General features: G+C 37.5%; 1 protein-coding gene across 1 annotated transcript in view; it reads left to right on the top strand.

Moving 5' to 3' along the window:
• Positions 1-17,819, top strand: part of LOC137024532 (deleted in malignant brain tumors 1 protein-like) — a 102,680-nt gene extending 84,861 nt beyond the window's left edge. Inside the window, 16 exon segments of the mRNA XM_067392197.1 lie at positions 8,703-9,020; positions 9,427-9,723; positions 9,844-10,158; positions 10,235-10,597; positions 10,635-10,952; positions 13,507-13,806; positions 13,918-13,995; positions 14,170-14,484; positions 14,610-14,807; positions 14,906-14,989; positions 15,463-15,522; positions 15,682-15,732; positions 15,865-15,933; positions 16,247-16,309; positions 17,582-17,644; positions 17,764-17,819. Coding sequence (XP_067248298.1) covers positions 8,703-9,020; positions 9,427-9,723; positions 9,844-10,158; positions 10,235-10,597; positions 10,635-10,952; positions 13,507-13,806; positions 13,918-13,995; positions 14,170-14,484; positions 14,610-14,807; positions 14,906-14,989; positions 15,463-15,522; positions 15,682-15,732; positions 15,865-15,933; positions 16,247-16,309; positions 17,582-17,644; positions 17,764-17,819 — 2,948 coding nt within the window.
• Positions 17,820-19,789: the final 1,970 nt, after the last annotated feature.

The following is a 19,789-nucleotide window of genomic DNA, read 5'->3' as shown; positions in this document are numbered from 1 at the left end:
AAACTCAGAGATCTATTGACAAAGCACAGTGATGTGTTTTCAAAGAATGACAGTGACTTTGGTTATACAACATCTGTCACACACAACATCCATACAGGAGATGCTCCTCCTATTAAGCAGAGACATCGCAGAATTCCACCCCAGGTGTTTCAGGAAGTGAAAAGACATGTTCGAGATTTGGTGTCTCAAGGTATTCTAAGAGAAAGCTGCAGTCCATGGGCATCTCCAGCTGTAATTGTGATTAAGAAGGATGGCAGTGTGAGATTTTGTTGCGATTATAGAAGGCTGAATAAAGTGACTTGCAAAGACGCTTACCCCCTTCCGCGTGTCGAGGAGTCGCTTGACGCCTTGGGAAATGCGCAGCTGTTCTCAACGCTTGATCTTACTTCAGGGTATTTCCAAGTGGCCATGAGTGAGGAAGATAGAGCAAAGACAGCCGTCACCACTCCCTTTGGCCTATTTGAATGGACAAGGATGCCGTTCGGACTTTGCAACGCTCCTGCAACTTTTCAACGTCTGATGGGAGTGGTGCTCGGTGATCTGACGTTTGACATTCTGCTCATCTACCTTGACGATATTATTGTCTTTTCGAAGGACTTCGATAGCCATTGTCAAAGGCTGGAAATTGTGTTTAACCGGTTGAGACAACATGGATTAAAGTTAAAACCTAGCAAGTGCTTTCTTTTGAAACCTGAAGTTAAATTCTTGGGTCATCTAATTTCCTCCAAGGGAATACAGGTGGATGGAGAGAAAACTCGGGCATTGGAAACCTGGCCTGTACCCAAGAATGTGAAGGAGTTGAGGCAAGTCCTTGGATTCATGAGTTACTACAGGAGGTTTGTTCCTGGTTTTGCTCAGTTAGCCCGACCACTTCATGCTTTGGTTGGAAAAGGAGGAAAGATGAAAATGTTGGAACCTTTTAACTGGACGACTGAGTGTCAGACTGCACTTGAAAAACTCAAGCAGTGTTTAATGTGTCCACCATTACTCGCATATCCAGACTTTAGCCAGCCTTTCGTACTCACAACTGACGGGAGCCTGCATGGTCTTGGGGCTGTCTTGAGTCAACGTCAGGGAGGATCTGAGCGTGTGATCGCATATGCGAGTCGGGGTCTTCGTGGGTCAGAGAAGAACGATCAAAATTACAGTGCTTTCAAGCTAGAGCTGCTTGCTCTAAAATGGGCAGTGACAGAAAAGTTTAAAGAATATTTGATCTACTCCAAGTTTTCTGTTGTCACTGATCATAACCCTTTGCGTTACTTGGAGACAGCAAATCTAGGAGCTGTTGAGCAGCGGTGGATTGCTCAGCTGGCAGAGTTCAATTTTGAAGTTTACTATAAGCCAGGACGACAAAACACAAACGCAGATGTGTTGTCAAGGATTCCATCTAGTGAGGAGCCTGAGCAAGAGGACTCTGCTAAAGACTTCATTAAGATGAACTCTGATGAAGTGCGCACATGCTTATGGCCAGTTTCTGAACAGCAGCAGAAAGTACAAGCATCAGTCCAGGTATCTGTGACCAGAAAGGTCCCTGGATATAGTTGGAGTGATATAGAAGAGCAACAAAGGAACGACTCTAACATAGCGCCTATCTACCGTGCTGTACTGAAAAATAAGAATCTGACTCCATCCGAACAGCGAGACATGGATGTGGAGTTGAAGAAACTTGCTAGACAATTTATTCGACTCAAGCTTAAAAAAGGAGTGCTGTTCAGAACTATTCTCGATCCAAGGGACGGGGAAGAAATTTGTCAACTGGTGGTTCCAGAACCTTTGCGTTACAAAGTGTTCGAGAGTCAGCATGATCATTGTGGTCATTTTGGAGAAAGAAGCACGCTGGAGCGCATGAGGAGAAGCTATTACTGGCCAACAATGACCAAAAACGTTCAAAGTTGGATCCAGGAATGCAAGAGATGCACTCTCGCAAAGGATGTTTTCCCTAAAATTCGAGCCCCAATGACATGCACTAATGTGTCTGCACCGCTTGAAGTCCTTGCTATGGATTATACTCTCCTGGAGGAATCTGTGGGAGGATATGAGAATGTCCTTGTCTTAACCGACATGTTCACTCGTTTCACGGTGGCAGTGCCAACCAGAAATCAGACTGCCCACACCACAGCAAAGGCACTGATACAGCACTGGTTTGTCCACTATGGCTGTCCCGCACGACTACATTCCGATCAAGGTCGTTGTTTCGAAGCCAATGTCATCAAAGAACTGTGTAAAGTCTATGGAATTGGAAAAAGTCGCACAACTCCATATCACCCACAGGGTAACTCCCAGTGTGAAAGATTTAACAGAACTATGCATGACATGCTAAGGACGTTACCCCCAGAAAAGAAAAAGAACTGGAAGCAGTATCTACCAGAGTTGGTCATGGCATACAATAGCCGAATCCATGCTTCAACCGGCTATTCGCCATTCTACTTGATGTTCGGGAGGGATGCCCGAATGCCGATGGATATCCTTAATGGGAGAGACTTGGAGGAAAGTGGAGTTGACAATCTTGATGACTGGGTGAAAAACCATCATGACAGATTAAAAACAGCTGTTGAAGTAGCCAACCATGCAGCACAAGAGGCTTCAAGACAAAGAAAAAGAGCCTATGATCGCAGATCACATGGAGCACTTATGAGACCTGGTGACCGTGTTCTGTTACGGAACCATTCACATAGGGGAAGAAAGAACATACAAGATCACTGGGAATCCCTACCTTACATTGTGGTGAAACAGAACCACGCAGACATTCCAGTGTACACCATTCGCCCAGAGAAAGGAGGCCCATGTAAAGTTGTACATAGGGATCAACTCAAGCATTGCACTTTTGAGTCATCACCACTACCTTGCACATCTAGACGTAGATCTAGAGTACATACAGGACAGGAACATACTGATTCTGAAGACACTTATGTTCTTGCAGTTCCTGCTGTTACACTTGCACCTGACTCACACACAAACACAGGGTGTAGAAGTGAAGATGGGGATGAACTAGATGTGGGTGTTAGGGACCATGATAATGATATGTCAGCTGATGATTCAGTAGGTCAGTCTGTAATTGAGTCTGTAAATTCAGGTGGTTCTGATGCTGAAAGTGAAAACGAAAGTATTCCTGAACCTAGACGTTCTCAACGTCAGAACAGAGGTACTTTACCTGTTAGGTATAGGACTGATTATGTCTTGAGATAATTCAATCCAAACCTGAATGTTTTAGAAGTTACGTTTATTGTAAATGTATTTCAAATATCCAAGTTGAGTAACTTTGAACCTTTTCATGGTTGTACTGATGTTTTACACTGTGAAAGAATTTTTACCTGCTATTCTCTGTTCTTTATTTTTCAGGGACTGAGTTGCTGAATGGAAGTCCGATGGTATGGCAGGGTTTAGTAGGGGGAATGTAGGGGATCTACATAATTTTATTTGATAGAGACTTTTATTTTGATTTTTGCCCTGGGCGTCGCCATTACATGCGCGCGAAGAGTGAAGAGAGAACGGTGAGACGGTAAAATGAGCTGTGACGCACTGATGAAAAATGTGTTGATATTTCGGGTAGTTTTTAGTGTCAAAGTTATGTTTAGACCCGTGACACGCATTACAGACGCATGATGTTATTTTCAAGTCTCTGTTCACGTTAACGAGTTTGTTATAGATCATGACGCAACAAGTTTTCCGTCGTGTCTATGTGTGTGCGTGAAGCTGAAAAGGCCTACTAACAGTTGACAAGTGATTCGCTGTAGGAGTTGAATACCCTCGCGTTTTCTTTGAGTTTAAATACAGTTTTTGTTTCATTTGTTCAAACGAACTTGAAACAGTGAACGCTGCTACGGATCGTGTGAAAAGGGTTCGTTGAGACGTCGGATAAGGCCGTGTGTTCGTCTTCTCAATACGCTTCCATCAGCTGGGATTGCGGCCTCGTTGGATCAAGCTGCTGTCGTCAGGATCGCGGGTACAATCGCTGTGGGTTATTGAGTGAAGAGACATTACCCTGCCATCCGTTGGACACCATTCAACACCTCGTCCACGAACTAAGAGTGGTGATGTACATTATTTTCTTCGTTTTCTTCTGAACTCTGGTAAGCAAACCATCGTTTTCTTTCCGTGAGTGAACAGAACTGAACTGTTGAATCGCACAATTATCATTATTGGAATTGTGAATAGTGAATTTACCTGCAAAGGGATTCATAGACTTTCTTCTGTGCACATTCTTGAACTTTTTGATTCGTGAATTCAGGAATGGACAGAGTATAACTTTTCCATTTTTTTGCCCTGGATTTTTGAATTGGATTTTTGAACTTTTCGTGCTGAATCGGGGTGAATTTAAGTGAATTTTGAATTCAAGTGAACTTAAAAGTGAACTTTACTTGAAAATGTGTGTTAACTTGAATATATGTGAACATTTTCAGAGTGTTTAAAAAGGGACACTGATTATTGTTTGTTATTTGATATTGAACTGAAATTGACACAAGTTTGTTGATTTTCATTTTCTTTATTTGTTTTTTTATTGATTGAAATTGAAATTTGATTGAACTTGAAATTTGTTTATCTCCTGTGAAAACAAAGAAACAAAGAACAATAACAATTAAGAAAACAATTACTATTCAGTTAGTAAATAAATATTTTGTTAAGCTGAAACTGTTGTTAATTTTGAATCACTTACACTAAGGAGTGGGGGCGTCTTACCTGTCCTGTTAGATCTGGGGAGGGTGGATTTTGTAGACGACAAAAACACTTACTTTCTGAGTTTTTGCATACACACACTTCAGGTGGCTGCCGTGTAACCAATAAATCCTGAAGCCCACCTCACCACATCTTGAGCATTATATATTGCAACACGATAGGCATCACACACACAACTAACAGTTTAGTTGTACAAAGACTAAAAGCATTGGGTGGGAGGACCTAGATCCTGTTGCTCACTCAGTCTTCCTTAGTAAAGTGTTTAATATTCCCCCCACAAGGCGGTGGCATATTCCCCTCCGCCACATATTTAATTTGAGGTTTTTCACAGCTAAATCTAATTCTTCTATCTGCAAATCTTCACACATTTTTTAAATTCACAATATGAGGAATAGTATGGAAGCCCGTTTCCGCCACTAAAAAAAAAAAAAAAAAAAACGCCACTAAAAAAAAAAAAAAAAAAAAGCCCCTAAAAAAAAAAAAAAAAAGATTAATTGCGACTTTTTATCTCAGAATTGCGAGTTATAAAGTCAGAATTCTGAGATATAAAGTCGCAATTGCGTGATAAAAAGTCAGAATTCTGAGATATAAAGTCGCAATTGCGAGTTATAAAGTCAGAATTCTGAGATATAAAGTCGCAATTGCGAGTTATAAAGTCAGAATTCTGAGATATAAAGTCGCAATTGCGAGTTATAAAGTCAGAATTCTGAGATATAAAGTCGCAATTGCGAGTTATAAAGTCAGAATTCTGAGATAAAAAGTCGCAATTGCGAGTTATAAAGTCAGAATTCTGAGATAAAAAGTCGCAATTGCGAGTTATAAAGTCAGAATTCTGAGATATAAAGTCGCAATTGCGTGATAAAAAGTCAGAATTCTGAGATATAAAGTCGCAATTGCGTGATATAAAGTCAGAATTCTGAGATATAAAGTCGCAATTGCGAGTTATAAAGTCAGAATTCTGAGATATAAAGTCGCAATTGCGAGTTATAAAGTCAGAATTCTGAGATATAAAGTCGCAATTGCGAGTTATAAAGTCAGAATTCTGAGATATAAAGTCGCAATTGCGAGTTATAAAGTCAGAATTCTGAGATATAAAGTCGCAATTGCGAGTTATAAAGTCAGAATTCTGAGATAAAAAGTCGCAATTGCGAGTTATAAAGTCAGAATTCTGAGATATAAAGTCGCAATTGCGTGATATAAAGTCAGAATTCTGAGATATAAAGTCGCAATTGCGAGTTATAAAGTCAGAATTCTGAGATAAAAAGTCGCAATTGCGAGTTATAAAGTCAGAATTCTGAGATATAAAGTCGCAATTGCGTGATATAAAGTCAGAATTCTGACTTTATTTCTCGCAATTGCGACTTTATATCTCAGAATTCTGACTTTTTCTCACTACTGTGAAACGTTATTTCTCACAGTTCTTACTTTGCTTGCGTTTCCTTTCATTGCGACTGACCATCAGGATTGCTGCTTTGTTATTATTATACATTAAATAGAGGACATCATAAAGGATTATTTCTAGCGCCGATTTACCAATAAAGAAATATTGAATTTACTGGAGGAGACACATATAGATTTGTCTCCGGACATATGCATTACGCAGGAATATGCATATATAATGTTTCCACGGTAACCTTGTACACAGCGTTTCAAGGAGAAAAAACAGCTTTTACTGCCATCTAGTGGGCTTAATACTAAAACAACCAATACCTATCATGTTTCATTAACTTTGCAACTCAAGGGTAGAAATAGAATCATGCAATTCTGCAAATTACAGTCGAGGTATTTGGACAATAAAAGTTGTTTTTAACAGAATGGATACACTAATGAATTTTACACGATAATAACAATATCATAATAATCATAAGAAGAAGAAGAATCAGCTGTGGCGGAGGCGCAATAAATCAGACAAAGCTGAAGTGGCACATTTTAATACATCCAACAGCTTCAGACTTCACGGCAGCACGTCTATCGTTGGATGCGCTGTTACAGACAGAGATACTGACCATCAGTTAATTGCGAGAAAAAAAGTCAGAATTCTGACTTTTTATCACGCAATTGCGACTTTATATCTCAGAATTCTGACTTTATAACTCGCAATTCTGAGATAAAAAGTCGCAATTAATCTTTTTTTTTTTTTTTTTAGTGGCTTTTTTTTTTTTTTTTTTTTTTAGTGGCGTTTTTTTTTTTTTTTTTAGTGGCGGAAACGGGCTTCCATAGAATAGACTGTTGTACTCTTTCAAAAAACAAATTACAATCTGCTTGAGAAAAATTGGACGAACACAGATCCTTATAAAACTTAAAGATTTCATTACTCATTAATCTAGGTTCAGAAGTTTCTGCATTTTCAATTATCAATGACAATATAGCATTTTTGGCTTGCCTTCTTTTTACTCTTCTCTCCCTCTTCAATCCACCTAGCTCTTGACCTAATATACGCTCCTTCTGCCTTTCTAATATATTATCCAATTTTGTTTGTAGTATTAAAATTTGATTTTTTTTCCCCCCTCTTCGACCGCGTTACTCTGGTTTACATGCTCTACTGAGAGAGCGCGCGAGCAGAGTGCGCGTTCACAGAGGAGGAGGAGCTTGTTCAGCTCGCAGTCACAACATGATGTTTCTATGGTGACAGACGCTGCGCGTCCTCGATACTTGAAACACATCTTAGTTTTTTTATTCTGTTCATTGGTGAAACTTTTTTTATGGTCAGAATATATTTTACTATTATGAGGAGCAAACCTGCATCTAAAATGAGTTTTGTTGTTGTTGTTATGTAGGCTAATACTAAATGTTTCCATTTTTCTTCTTATAACAAATATTCAAGATTACAGGGCAAATTTAAAGTTTGTCAGTGAAAAACTTGATATTAAAATCACTCTTGCTAAAGATTACATTCTGTCCCTCTGTGCATAGACTATAGTCTGTTACAACAGATAGTGTAAATTAACGTGCAGTGAAAATGAGCTCTACATGAAACAAGTTACTTATAAATGTTGCTGTAAGAGAAGAAAATCATTGATTTGTCCTGAAACATGTTCACACTCCTTCATGCTCAACACAGGGACAGACCCTTGTAGTCTTCAATAAGAGGTGCTTTACTGCCATCTGCTGGACAAATACAGCATTGCAGTATTAAACATGTTTATTGCTGTTGTTTATTATTCTCTAAGGTTTACTTATTTATGTAGATAATATTTAATTTATTTAATAAAAATACATCTGAATAGCTTAGCAAAACTATAGTTTATATTATGGTGTAATCAAATGTTATTTTAGAATAAAAGAACAAAGCAGTAAAATCCATGTATAGCATAATTTATCCAGAAAAAATAAGATTAAAATGTTACATTTTTTAAGATTATTCATGAAAAAGTTCTACTTCTACTAAGTTACAAGTGTTTGAAGTGATCAGACTTACAGAAACAGTCATCAGTGTTGTATGTTGTGTGTGCAGATCCAGGCTTTGATGCTGAATATAACCTGCAGTGTTTCTCTATCAATCTCTTTAAGTTTAGTGTGACTTTATCTCCACGCTGACATATGACTGACACGAGTCTGTCCTCAGTGAAGTGTCTCTTCACGCTGGAGGAGGAGTCCCGCTCATCAGCGCTCACACTTTATTGATATATATGGAGAAAATAAAAATGCTGCTTTCTGATTTGTCACTGATTGTGTTTGATGATTTCCTCTGTTGTGTCTAATAAGGTAACAGTGAGTGTCATTGGCAGCTGTGAGAGTCTCTCTCTCTTTAGGGGACTGACAGGAGCCAGTTTCTTCAGTGTGTTTGAGGGAGCAGAAGGAGAAACTTGTGTTTCATCTGATTTGATGAATTAGTGTGTGTCGAGCAGAAGGAGAAGATGGAGAGTTGTCTGATTCTGATGTTTCTGTGCTATATGGTAAAACTCACCACCTCTGGTAAGTACTTAGGAACTTTATTCCTTAATATGAGCTGAAATCATTTACATGTAATATTACACTTACATACTATGTTTGTTGTATTTAATTGTCTCCCTCTCTCTCATGTGTAGACAGTGTGAATGTGCGGTTAGTGAATGGCAATAATCCCTGTGCTGGACGAGTGGAGGTTCTTCATGATGGTCAGTGGGGAACAGTGTGTCAGTATTACTGGGATATTGCTGATGCTGCAGTGGTGTGTAGAGAGCTGGACTGTGGGACAGCTGTAGAAGCAAAATATAATGCTCACTTTGGACAAGGATCAGGACCAATTTCAATGGCTTATTTACAATGTAGTGGATCAGAGACTGCACTGAAAGACTGCAGTTCATATAGCCAATTGGCACAGAACTGTAATCATAAACAAGATGCTGGTGTCGTGTGTTCAGGTAAGATTCCCCTCATCTTTTTATCACATCACTCTTTCATAATTTTCACTCAAGCAATATAATGTTTCTGTATTCAGGGACAAACTGCATCAGTGTCAATCTTATGAAGCAGACAATCTGTTTAATTATTTTGTTCATAATAACATATTCCTCCTCATTCCTTAATTTCTAATAATGTTAGATAAAATTGCCATTAAATATTTCATGTCTTTATTATTACTTACAGACAGTCTGATTTACCAATGTGATTTATGTTGTTTATTTAATGAAGACTATTAAATTACAGATGGAAGATAAAAATGTAATACAGAATGTCAAAATTTAAAGACATTTCTCTCTACTGCTTTAGTTGAGTAGAGATGTTTAATGAAATGTCTGTACTTATAATTAAAAAACTCAGAGCAAAGACTTCGACTCATGGACGGGTCTCACCGGTGCTCTGGGAGAGTGGAGGTGATTTATGGAAACACCTGGGGTTCAGTGTGTGACGCTGCCTTTGACCAGCAGGATGCAGAGGTTGTGTGTAGAGAGCTGGACTGTGGGATTCCTGTACAGGTGCTGGGAGAAGCTGCTTTTGGAAAAGGAAAGGGTCGAGTTTGGTCAGAGGAGATTCAGTGTAGAGGAAATGAAGCTCAGATACACGACTGTTCACGATTATCTTCACAGAAACACAGCTGTTCCCATGACAATGATGTTGGAGTGATTTGTTCTGGTTGAGTATAAAGATTTGGCATTTCTTTTAATAAATTACATACTGCTGTTTATTATTTAATAATCCTGACTCTAGTTTCATACTGTTTAAATAAGCTGTCAGTTCTTTGTCCAGGTTACACTGATCTCAGACTGGCCAATGGTCCTGACATCTGTTCTGGTCGAGTTGAGCATCAGTACTTCAGTAAATGGGGCACAGTGTGTGATGCATGCTGGGATATGAGAGCTGCCAGTGTCCTCTGTAGACAGCTGAATTGTGGGATTGCTGTGTCTGTTGTGGGATCAGACTGGTTTGGAGAGGGAAGTGGTGAAATCTGGGCTGATGTGTTTGATTGTGACGGGAATGAAACAAAACTCTCAGAATGTTCCATCTCTTCATGGAGTCGAGCTGAATGTTCTCATAAACGAGATGTTGGAGTCATCTGCTCTAGTGAGGGGATTTTATTGAAATAAATGTTATAAATTACCTTACAATATCTTAATAAAGTGTCACATCCTTCAATCAGATTCCTCTCTGGCTGTTCATGATGGTCTGGTGCGGTTGTCTGGAGAGAGACAGTGTGAGGGGGAGGTGGAAGTTTCCATCCATCAGGTCTGGAGGAGAGTTCTGCTGGACTCCTGGAGTCTCACTGAATCCTCTGTGGTATGCAGACAGCTGGGCTGTGGCTCTGTGCTGAACTTCTCCGGCTCCTCTTCATCCAGTCCTGAACACAGTCATGAGTGTGTGACGGGCTTCCAGTGCTCTGGGAGTGAAGCTCATCTGGGGAACTGCAGCTCTCCACAAACTCTCAACTGCAGCTCCACACAACAGCTGTCAATCACCTGCCTTGGTGAGAAGAGCAACATCTGGGCAGATTCTTCAGTTGTTAGTGATCACTAATGTGTTTCTCTTTCTCTGAATATCAGGTCACGGGTCCATCAGGCTGGTGGGTTCTGGGGGAGACTGTGCAGGGAGGCTGGAGGTTTTTCACAGCGGCTCATGGGGGACAGTGTGTGATGACTCCTGGGATATTAAAGATGCCCATGTGGTGTGCAGACAGCTGCAGTGTGGAGTGGCCCTCAGTAACCAGCAGGTACCAGCCTGGTTTGGTCCTGGTTCTGGACCCATATGGCTGGATGAGGTGGAGTGTGAGGGGAATGAGACGTCCCTGTGGAGCTGCTCTTCTCCAGGCTGGGGAAAACATGACTGTCAACACAAGGAGGATGTAGGAGTCGTGTGCTCAGGTAGATGGTAAAGAATAATTTAAATAATAACATTTCAATAACCTATGTATGTGACTGACAATATCCAGTATACTATTATGCACATTAACAGCAGTGTTGGAAACTGAGAATAGGTTCTTATTCAGAAAATATTTTGAAAATATTAGAACCAACCAGTTCTTTCACATGTACTTTTTGGTGTGGATGGAGTACTGTATTAAAATACTATGACAGAGTTTACTGAAGTACTTTCTTATCGGTACAGTAACACAACAATACTGAATACAGGATGAAACTTATAGCGTGACTAATGTAGTCTGATTGCCAAATGAATGACTTTAATGTTTTGGCCCTTTAGTGAATCAAAAGCATACAGCATAACTAGTGTAGTGATTCCTGAACAAAACAGTCAATTCTGTTCAGTGAATCAAAAACATACAGCTTAGAACCAACTGACCGACTGAAAAAGTTACTGACTGGATGCTGCTCGTACAACAAAATGTAGCTTAATATACAGTGCTGTGGCATGTCAGTATTTTCACCCAACAAAAATGGATTTTAAGCCAGTTATTTATATCTTTTGCTGTAGTGTGTCAGTAGGAAATATCAGTTTACTTTTCCAAACATTCCTTTTGCCATTAATTGCATTAATCCAGTGAGATTTTTATATGCACAAAGAGTCTGACAACAGCCGGTGCTCCACATGGAGATCTGATCTCACCATTATCGAGTCTGTGATTACTTGAAGAAACAGAAAAAACAGAGACAGACTAAATCCAGAAGAACTGCGGCAACATCTCCAAGACGCTTTAACCCCTGAAACTATGTGCAAGTGTACCTAGGACAAAAGGGGTTTTAAATGGTCACACTAAATATCTATTTGATTTAGTTAATAGAAGTTAATTGATAAATAAAATCTATTGATGACATTACTTTCGAAAGTAAAAATCTCACAGGTTTATTACAATTCAATGCGAAAGGAATGTTTGGAAATGTAAACTGATATTTTCTACTGACACAACACAGCAAAAGGTATAAATAACTGGCTCAAAACCATTTTGGGGGGGTTAAAATACTGACATGTCTGAGACTTTTGCACAGTAGTGTACATATTGTGCATTTGGTCAGTAGCATTTAGGGGTGTGACGAGACCAGTATCTCACGAGACGAGACGAGACTCGAGATTGAGTTCACGAGACGAGGCAAGATGGCGAAATACATGACTAGAAAAAATATTCTGCAGGTGTATTTGAAATGTTTAACTAATCATTTTGTAATGAATGTCATTTCAGTTCTGCTTTCTGAGACTGAATTATCATATGCAGTAAAAGACAACAATACTCAAGTAATGTAAAAGGTTTTGCCACTAACTCAACTGACTGACTTCCCTCCTGTATGATTTCAGTCTCTTTACTGTACATGAATTATGAGTTTCTACAGCTTTTGACCTCCTAACTGAACTCCTCTCCACAATCTGATCACAGAAATAAAAACAGTATAAATAAAAATGGTAACACTTTACAATAAGGTCTCATTTATTAACATTAATGTATTAACCAACATCAACTAACAACAAGCAATATTTTTGCTACAGTATTTATTAATCTTTGTTAGTTGATAAAAATAGTCATTCATTGTTAGTTCATGATAGTTCACAGTGCATTAACTAATGTTAACAAATGAAACCTTATTGTTTGTACTAGTAAATAAGAAGAAGAAAGAAGAGAGAACTGTTATTCATTTTTATGGTAACACTTTACAATAAGTGCAATCGCACTCTCTCAATATTCAAAGATCAAATAAGACCAAGTTTTCTTTGATACAGAGCTGAGAGATGGTTACAACTACACTGCCCAGCCTAAAATAGCTTTCATATTGAGAGATATCTGTATTCATCAGTGAGCCGCTTTCAAAATGCGGGGTATTGAAATCACGTTTGAATGCGCGCGCGCGTTTACTTTCACTTTTAAACGGTCGCGCGTACTCTGTAAATATGGAGCGGCGGCGACCGTTATCCAACTGAATTAAATGTTTTTTTTTATTTAAATACAAAGCAAAACGACAGTGGAGGCAAAATGTAAACGTAGCGGTGGCATATTCTTTCCTAATCATCCTAACACTCTGTCATGGCAACATCACGAGACTACTTTTCGCCTCGACGAGAAATCTCGTCATAGTTTAGTCTCGCGAGATCTCGTGCCACGAGATCTCGTCACACCCCTAGTAGCATTCTATAAATATTAATCAATTAAATATTTTTTTCCACATTTTTTTGTTCAAAATTGAGTATTACATTAAATTGCATTTAAAAAGACTGAAAAAATTACTAAAAAAAGTCTGTGTAAACACTCTTTGCATGAATTGTTTTACAGTAAATGTTTTAAATATATTTATTATTAAAATTAGATCATCCTTTGGAAATTGATTTGAATTTTGTTTTTCCAGATATTTATTCTGTAAAAGCACTAAAAGAACCATCAGTTGATTCAGTCATCAATTTCTTTTATTTCCATCCCAAATGAACTGACTTAAGTCACATGAGAGTTGACATTGATTCTCATCTTTGTCTTTCTAGAGTTTAAAGAGATCAGGTTAACTGAGGGCTGTGAAGGGAATGTGGAGGTTTTCTACAATGGATCCTGGGGTAATGTGTGCTGGAACCAGATGGACAGAGACACAGCGAGTCTGATCTGTCAAGAGCTGAACTGTGGAAGATCTGCCAGTGAACCCAGTAATTCAGAGGGACTGAAGTCTCATAATTGGCTTGATAAACTTAATTGTCGACGTCATGATTCCACTCTATGGCAGTGTCCATCTTCACCCTGGGGACTGAATGACTGTGATGAAGATGAAGTGGCCAAGATCACCTGCTCAAGTAAGATGATATTTAACTGATTTAGTTTGACATGATCATGTTAGGTTAAATATTATTTATGATGTCTAATATTCTGTTCAGTGAAACAGTTTTGAAACTTTAAAATTTCAGAGAAGGAGAATCATGAATCTCCTCAGAGTCGTCTGACATGTTCTACCTCATCATCTCCACACCAGAGACAGTGTTCAAGTAAGTTTACCATAAGCTTATACTTCCTTATTTTAATTTTTGTTTGTGCACTAAATTATTTTTTATTCCACATTCAAAATTAATCACAGCTTTAAAGGCCTCCAGCTCCAGTTTCAGTATGTTTTGTTGTAAATGTGCTGAATCTGGTCAGTAATGTTGATGTGTGTGATTTAGATCATGTTCCTCTCAGACTGAGTGGAGGGGAGGGCCGGTGCTCTGGGAGGCTGGAGGTGTATCATAACGCTGTGTGGGGCTCAGTCTGTGATGATCTGTGGGACATCAGCGATGCTCAGGTGGTCTGCAGACAGCTGGGTTGTGGAGCAGCACTGAGGGCTGATGGGAATTCAGTCTTTGGTGCTGGTGAAGGTGTTGTGTGGCTGAACAGAGTCGAGTGCAGAGGGAATGAGATTCACCTGTGGGACTGTCCTCTCTCCCTGAAGAACCACACTGACTGCTCCAACAAAGATCACGCTGGACTCACCTGTGCAGGTCACAGAAAAACACTGACCAGTATTAGTCATTTTTACATCATTTTAGTGCTAATAATATTTAGGTATTTAAACCAATCATTTGCTTTTATTTGATTTTTAATGTGTTTGTGTCTTTTTCGACAGATTTGTCAGTGTCCTCTACTCCTGCCACACCATCACCATCTTCTCCTGCAGTTTCTCAGACAGTGAGCTCAACATCAGTCTCTCCTCCACAAACTCCTCCGTCTCTCTCTGTGCTTGTGATTGTACTGGGAGTTGTGCTCTTCCTGCTCTTAGTGCCACTGCTTATACTGATTCAGCAGAACAGAGTGATGAGGAGAGGTAGGAGAGATCCAGAGACTGTCATATTGTGTCTTATTCAGTGTGTGATCAGTCATGTGTTGTGAACTGACAGCAGGTTTGTCTCTCTACACTCACAGCTCTCTCTAAGAGGAGACACAGGAGCACGACTGAGGCCGTTTATGAGGAGATTCATCACAGACACAATCACTTCACTCAGAGGGGTGAGACATGAGCCCTGAATCTTATTTAATATGATGAATTAATAAGAGAGTCTGTCAGACACTTGATGTTCATCTATTATTAGTCCTGTTAAACCTCCTGCAGAAAACCACAGAGCTGCAGGTGTGTGTGTGTGTGTGTGTGTTTCTTCCTGTGTGTATTTTAGGAGTAATAAGGAAGGGTTTTTAGGTTTGTACATGTAGCTGCAGGTGTGTATGTGTGTGTGTGTGTGTGTTTGTCTCTTCCTGTGTGTATTTCTGGAAGGCAGTGAGGAATGGGTTCATGTGAGGATACATGTGTGTTTACTAATAGGCCTCTAAAACATGAGATTTCTGCCTCTAATGCTTTTAAAATGTAAGTAATTAATATTTGTGTTGTGTTTTCAGTAACAAAATGCTTTCTGATCCAAAGGAAATGAGGATTCAGTCTGTTTGTAATGATGAAAATGTTTCTGACTGTTCTGCTCCTTTAACAGGGAGTCTCATCTCTGAAGAACTGCATTCTGGGTATGAAGATGCTGATGAGCTTCTCTCAGGTTAGAGAGCTGAAGTATATTCAAAACAACACCTAAAATAAATTATTTGATTTACAAACTCTAAAAAATAGATCAAATGTATTTCACATATTTTACCACTAAATGAAATGTGTTTGAATGTTTCAATTGTTCACAATACTAAAACTTTTCTCTAATTAGAAAAAGAGTTCAAGACTGTGTATTATGATGATGTCACCAATGGCCTGAAAGGTCAGTAATTGATCACATGATTCATTATCAGATTATTAAAAAATCTGAATGGTCTCAAGACCTGCAACAGCATTTCAATTTTGTTTCCCAAAATATTAAAAACACTCAAAATATAAACATGTTTTGATGCAGAAGAGATGATGAAGGAAATCACACCGGGATACTATGATGATGTCATCACTGATGGACTGAAACCAGATCGTGAGACAGGTGTCGCTCTGATATTATATAATAGGATATGAAATATTTAAATTATATAAAATCTGTGTATATATATTAAAAATATATATAAATTATATTTTGTATGTGTTTCTCATGTTCAATTTGTAGAAGACACACCTGAGAGTTATGATGATGTCATGACGAGTGGACAGAACTTTAATATTAAAAAAGGTGTTTTTACTTTTTATTCTTCTTTTGTTTGTGTGTGTTTAACATAATACCTCTGAAATGATGCTCAGTTCTGATATGATGATGTATAATTTGTTCTGTTTATATCTTCATGTTTATGTAGTGGACACACCGGAGCATTATGATGATGTCATCATTAATGGACAGAGCATTCCAGGTGTAACAGGTGAGTCACACAGAACTGTATTTTATCATCATCCACTAATATTGAACATGTTTCTACCATTAATGAATCATCATGACTTCATCAGGAGTAAATCTAACTGTTGGAGAGACTTTTGACTGCCAGGATCTGATTTAATTATAATTATATGAGTGAAGCCGGTCAGAGCACAACTTTATATAAGGAAGAGGAGAAGGTCATCAGGTTTAGAGGATGTATTGATAAAAATAAGCCGCAGAGGTACAGGTATTTCACAGGTAGAGATCAGTTACAGGCAGTAGAGACATAAGTCTGGAGCACAAGAAATATAATAAAGGATAATGAAAATAGTTCGGCATATTTACAATAATAAACGCCAATTGATACATAAAAGACAGTCAAAGTATATTAAATCCTCATCAATAACATTTCTCCATGAAATATACAATCCAAGAGAGGAAAATACGGTATCATGTTGTACATTATAAGCCATAAGCGATCATCTGACATGATAAACATAACTCCATATATGGATATAATCACGGATATAATGGATATAATTAGAATTCAAAAAGTGATCTCATGTTCGAAAGGGTTTCAAAGTATATTGTGAGATCAGTATTACAAAAGGTATTTTGAGTTATTTTTGTCTTATGAATACAAAACTTTGCCAAAATAATTAAAAGGTTAATTGTGCAATTTTGTTTTTCAGAAAACAAAGTAAAATGTAATAAGGTTCTAAATTAAAAGTTTTGTTCAATTTAAAGTCAATCCAAAAAAATAGAGCAATAAAAAAATATCAAAATGATCAAAATCTTCAATTGATGTATAAATACATTTATCACAGACAGTATGAATATATCTACTAATGGAAGCATTTACAGGAGAACATCCTATGAATAATTTTTTTCTTTATTAGAACATATTTATATGTTAATGTCCAAATGCTGTGACAAGATATACAATAAGGTTTAAGATGTTTTGATTCACATTGAGGATTGGATCCGACATTAAAGGAATTTCTTATAAAATTGTTATTAAAGTGTTTATCAAAAAAGGGAATTCACAGAGTTGAGGATTTTGTAAGGCTGTAGGCTATTATTAATATCTAGATCTGAGAATTTGGTTAAAGTTATTACACCATTGAGGATAGCCTTAATTACTTTAAATTATTTTACTTAAAAACTAAATTATAAATAAAATTAGGGTTTGTGAAGGAAATAGATCAATGACATCATCAGTGACACAAGCTGTATTAAAATCACAATGTGAGGTTTTATTTCACATGTGTATCAGAGGGAGATCAGGAGGAGTATGATGATGTGAAGAACAGCGATGAAGATGAGAGAAACCTGTTAGGTCTGTTATTGTTACATTTCTATAGCCTATTTCTATTTTTATTTGTTATGTTGCTCATTTAAACTAATTCTTGTGCATTTATAACAATAAAAATATGAATTTGCTTTTGTTTTTAATAGACTATGATGATGTGGAGGAGGAGTCAAATAAAGAGGGAGGAGCCATGACTCACTGACCACACCCACTGCCTCTGATAATCAAATCATATTAGTTACTGGAGATACTGTTTTTTTGCTACTAAAGATTCAGTGTTTTATGTTTTTATGTTATTTTAAATGTTTTTAAATGAAAGGTTTCATGTTGTGCAAAATTCAGGTTTTAGTATTTGTTTTTATTATTTGAGCTTTTTTTTATTTTGATAACATGCTTTTCACCTAATAAAAAAATAATATTCATTCATCATGTCACAAAAATATTTTTTAGATGAGCGATTAGAGGAAAGGAGAAAATTATGCAAAATACTATAAATGTTAAATGATGAAAATAGATTTACCACTTGATATTATAAGTTATCATGTTTCCCCATAAACTTACTACCAGCATTAGTTCTTGTGTATGTCAGCTTGAATTAACTTAAATAGAGCACAATTTAATATTTCATTTACAAGAATGTAATGTTTCTGGGAGAGACAAAGGTATGCAAATGTGTAGACATCTAAAAAAACATTTACCCAAACTGCACAGTTTATTGTGTGATGTTCATTTTACTTTAAAATGCTTTAAACGACTTTAACCAGTTTTTAGTCTGAATAATTTGCGCTGATCTTGAATCTTCTGCAGCAATAGCGCCATCTGCAGGTTGAGGTTTGTTTGACCCTTCTTGGTTTTTCTCTTCAACAGCTGATGTTGTCATTTTCTTTCCTTAGTTAATTATAAGATTCACTGGACATAGATAAAACAGCATTAGAGAATTACATTACGTCTCTAAACAGGGATTATTCACAAGTAACATATGGGAAATTAAGAAAAGAAAGCAGATTATTTCCTCTTAAACATCGGTGTCTTTAGATGCACTGCTCTATAAATTCATTCTCTTTTCATGTTTCATACAGCAGTGTTTCTCGACCTTTATTCAGTCACGACACCCCTTGAAAATGTTCAGTAATTTGTGGCCCCTACACTAGTGTTGTCACGATACTGGAGTTTCTATCTTGTAAAGTATCTATATTCAATACAATTTTCGATATCATATGAACCGCCGTATATTAATATTATCTTTATGTCTGTCTAAAACTGATTGAATTCTCACTATAGGCCTGTTTCACAGAATGTGAGTGAAATTATTTGGATGAGGGGAATCAAGTATTTAATATTTTTATTTAAAATGATCTTTTACATGATTGACAGACAGATAAAGGTGACACATCCTGCTATTATTTACCTCCTGAATGTTTAACAATAAATAAGAGTTGAATGCTAGAGCTCTGTGTAATTTGTGACAAACTGAATTCATGATGAAATACTGAAGACTCAAACTAAACTTATATGCGAACTATGAAATTATCACAGAGAGAAATTATGATAATTAAAATACAGAATTACAGCTCTTACCTGAACAATAGAATATTTTACTCTTCCAGGTCTGTTCTTACAATAAATTAATAAATATATTTTTAAAAGTTTATATAAACGTTTTTAATTAAATCAAGCAAACGAGTGATATTTAAACTGTTACTCTGGTTTAAATGCTCTGCTGTTGGGATGGTGGTTGTTGCAGCACGGACTGTATTCAGTGTGACACCAGTCGTCTTTTGTTGTTTATATCTGATAGTACAGGACGGGTTTGTTGTGTTTAATAAAGTTAAATGTACGCAACTAGATTGGCGTTAACCGTCTATTATAGGATAGAGCGAAACATGGTGGCAAACTCAACTAATCTGGCGAAATCATGGAAACTGTGGAAAGAAGAGTTCACGTTGTACATGAATCTTACTTTGGCGGACGCTGGAGAAGCTGAAAGTTTTCAGAGCTGTGCGAGACCCTGATCCCAACCTCGACACCAGATTAACAAGTGCACTGGATGACCACTGCAGTCCAAAAGTGAACGAGACAGAAAGGTACCGTTTTTTGTCAGAAATCAGCTCTGATGAGAACATTGACAAAATATGAAGCTGATTTAAGATTGATCTCCAGATCAAAGATTCT

This window comes from Chanodichthys erythropterus, chromosome 8, assembly GCF_024489055.1.
Source record: "Chanodichthys erythropterus isolate Z2021 chromosome 8, ASM2448905v1, whole genome shotgun sequence".
Lineage (NCBI taxonomy): Eukaryota > Metazoa > Chordata > Actinopteri > Cypriniformes > Xenocyprididae > Chanodichthys > Chanodichthys erythropterus.
The sequence above is the reverse complement of the archived record's forward strand: the minus strand, read 5'-3'. Positions and strand labels throughout refer to the sequence as shown.